Source organism: Sphaeroforma arctica, assembly GCF_001186125.1.
Source record: "Sphaeroforma arctica JP610 unplaced genomic scaffold supercont1.207, whole genome shotgun sequence".
NCBI lineage: Eukaryota > Ichthyosporea > Ichthyophonida > Sphaeroforma > Sphaeroforma arctica.
Genome location: NW_014040351.1, coordinates 25054 through 28034, shown reverse-complemented (window position 1 = coordinate 28034; position 2981 = coordinate 25054). Strand labels below are relative to the sequence as shown.

The following is a 2981-nucleotide window of genomic DNA, read 5'->3' as shown; positions in this document are numbered from 1 at the left end:
ATATATATATCTATCTATAAGAATTAATGATCGCACTGGAATACATGCAAACATTCCCAACAACGACCCTTAAGCGAGCTTTCTTATCGACGTTAATCATGTAGATTCAAGTCTCTGTCTATACATACACGCTATCGTCGGCGTCTGCACCCTTGTCTTTGAAGCATCCGAATATTAATAAGTATCAGCTTGTCGCTCAATTTGCTCGGTCTTTTTTATTATGTTGCCAATTTACGTCTTTTCAGTGGGCTCAAAGCCACGGTAAGGTATGATTTCGTCGCCGAGGGGCCAGAAGAGCTGGATCTTACAAAGGGACAGATTGTTAAGATTCTGGATATGGGGGCCGATGACGGCTGGTGGGAAGGCGAATGCGAAGGGGACGTTGGCATCTTTCCTGAATCATACGTTGAGGTATGCGTGTGTTTGCGGTCGGTGTTTCAGAGCAGAGTTTGATGTTGTGGTTTGTACTCACAGGGGATCGTGCCTCTAGGTTCAGTTTGGGGTCCAGATGACGTTCGTGCTGGTTTAAGGTGTACGTGTAGTTAGAAGTCCCCGCCGCTATGCGGTGTTGTTATGTCTGATCCCAAATTGTCTTCACGTTTGAACCGCTGGCTTGAGCTGCTTTTGCTTTGTATGTTGATATGGCAGATCATCGAAGACTACAAACCAGAGCCCGCAATTGAACACACGTCCCATCTGGATCCTCAGGATACGGCAGGCAGCATGGGCGATGGAAGTTCGCAAACACAACTCGTTACAAGTAAGCGGTATAAGACTCTATTAATGTGCTTCGTATATTGATGCAGCGGGCTTATCGGTTATGAATTGTTAATTTTACTTTTTACAACCTTTCCTCACACTGAGTGTCGACTAAGATGCTGTAATTCCAATACATTCCCTCCTTCGATTCTAGAGCCGTCGGTAGGCATTGCCCCAGTGATGCCGGCTAGGCGTGAGGTGTGTCTAAGTATTCGTGAGATACTCGTCTAGTGGGTTTGCATGTTTGCACCAAATAATCGTGAGGTATGTGATTGATAAGTGGGGCGTGTGTGACCAACATGCCTGGGTAGTGGGTATAGCGAATATGGGTCACGCCAAATGAGAGATATCCCTTTAGTCTATACTCATTATGTTTCCAGTGTGCGTTAGGATTATGTGCAAAGAACGCGTGCAGTATTTGTGAAGTGTACTTGAGGCACAGGAAGAAGACTGAGATAAGAAAAAGGCGTGCGAATAGTCGTCTTCACGGACTTTTTGAAGTTGTAATGGGTTGTAGTAAACGCGTCAGTGAACTCTAGTCAAACTGAGTGCCGGGTCGATACAGACGGTAACGCAACCGTATGTAGTTCTTCATCTACTTCTGTTGTCCTGCTTACAGCCGTAAGTCTTCAGTAGTAGCCACTCCTCGGTGTTCTTGTACATTGGCGTCTGGTGCAAACCGAATTTTTGAGAGACCGATGGGCAGATTCGCAACTTGAAGTTCATTCTCTCTTGCACACTTCACACTTGCAACTGCGGGTTTCCCCTATACCTGTACGGTGTATGGACTCGAATCAAAACCCACCAAGATAGATTTATCAGCAATCTCATACTCGGATACTAGCTTGTTACAAGTCATTTCTTCTTTTATGGACAGTAGGCTTTTGCCAATTGTGTACATCGTCATATCCATACGATTTATCGGTCTTCATACTTCACACCAGAATTTCGGGGCTGCCGATTCGTTACGGAAAAGTTACAATCCAGTGAACCGGATGTCATCTTTCGTCAAGATGGGCGCAGAGGAATATATTCTTGGTAGGCAAAGCATGTAGATGGTTATTGGGGAAGTGCGGGTATTTATGGGGGAAATATGTTGGTTTTTGCTTTTTTTTATACATAGCTACCAAGCTTACATGAAGTGTGCCTTTTGACGCCTGCATGTATATTATCTAGTCGCGTGTTGGCACATTCAGATAGGTATATTCATACATCGACGTTTCAGACGTATACAAGCAATCTAGTCGCTGCTCAGGTGAACTACCAGGGCGTCAGTTAAACATCTGCCCCACAAATCTGCCCCACAAATTCACATGCGCTACGATGCCATGTCCACACAGGGAACAGCAGAGTCATCGCCGATGTGAAGGACGATATGTCTATCAAGGTAAGATCCAATCGCAGGCGGCTGAATGTCTTTTCAGACTACACGCGCTTCTCCACAATCGTCTGTGTATTCTGTATTTATTTCGGAATGGGCTGTGGGTGCTGGCGATAGAGTATTGATGCGTGTTTGGCACGGTGTTGGTTTATTATGATATTGAGTGCCATGAGTGAAACGACACCGGAGTTCTTGAGGGTTCGTGTACGTATCTCTTCTCGTTCGTGTTTCGTAATCTACGTTGGTCAACCCATACCCGAGCTCTCTCATACGCTTTATCGGTGTGTCGGGGCTGTGAGTTAGGCGAATGGCAGTATTGTATATCAGGTGTAAAATACGTGAGGCGTATACTAATTTACTAACAAACTACTATATGGCTCTGATTCTCTAAGGCGGGTCCGTCATGGCACGATAGGAAGCCGTTCATAGTGGAGATTGGGGCACCGCGATCTGAGAAGAAGTACCACGGCATGAAGTCGTATATCAGCTACACGCTCACTCCTAGTGTATGTATTCAGTTCGAAATCTATTCAATTTATCTATTGCTTGGTGCAAGTTTGGGAAGCTGATTCATTTCTTAAATAGTGTATGCAGGTGGTGGCCACGATTCTTATTGTTCTCAGAATGTGCGCGTATCATTGATTTAACCATTCATACAATCATTACGCATGATTTCTAGATCCTTGGAGTTGCTACTAACCTCAGTGTGTCCTAAGATGGTCGTGGCTAATTGATTATGGCAAATATACTACGAATCATCCACGCACTCACTCACTCTCTCACACACACACTCACACTCACACACTCACACTCACACACTCACACACACATTTATATATAT

The 2981-nt window shown here is 44.8% G+C and overlaps 1 protein-coding gene across 1 annotated transcript in view; it reads left to right on the top strand.

Annotated features, from left to right (window-relative positions):
• Positions 1–2855, top strand: part of SARC_03877 (hypothetical protein) — a gene marked incomplete at its 3' end in the record, with an annotated part of 3642 nt that extends 787 nt beyond the window's left edge. The window contains exons 2-8 of the mRNA XM_014302314.1: positions 246–411; positions 649–760; positions 914–957; positions 1704–1797; positions 2100–2146; positions 2533–2646; positions 2820–2855. Of these exons, the coding sequence (XP_014157789.1) occupies positions 246–411; positions 649–760; positions 914–957; positions 1704–1797; positions 2100–2146; positions 2533–2646; positions 2820–2855 (613 nt within the window). The remainder of the gene's footprint in view (positions 1–245; positions 412–648; positions 761–913; positions 958–1703; positions 1798–2099; positions 2147–2532; positions 2647–2819) is intronic.
• Between the last annotated feature and the right edge of the window lie 126 nt (positions 2856–2981).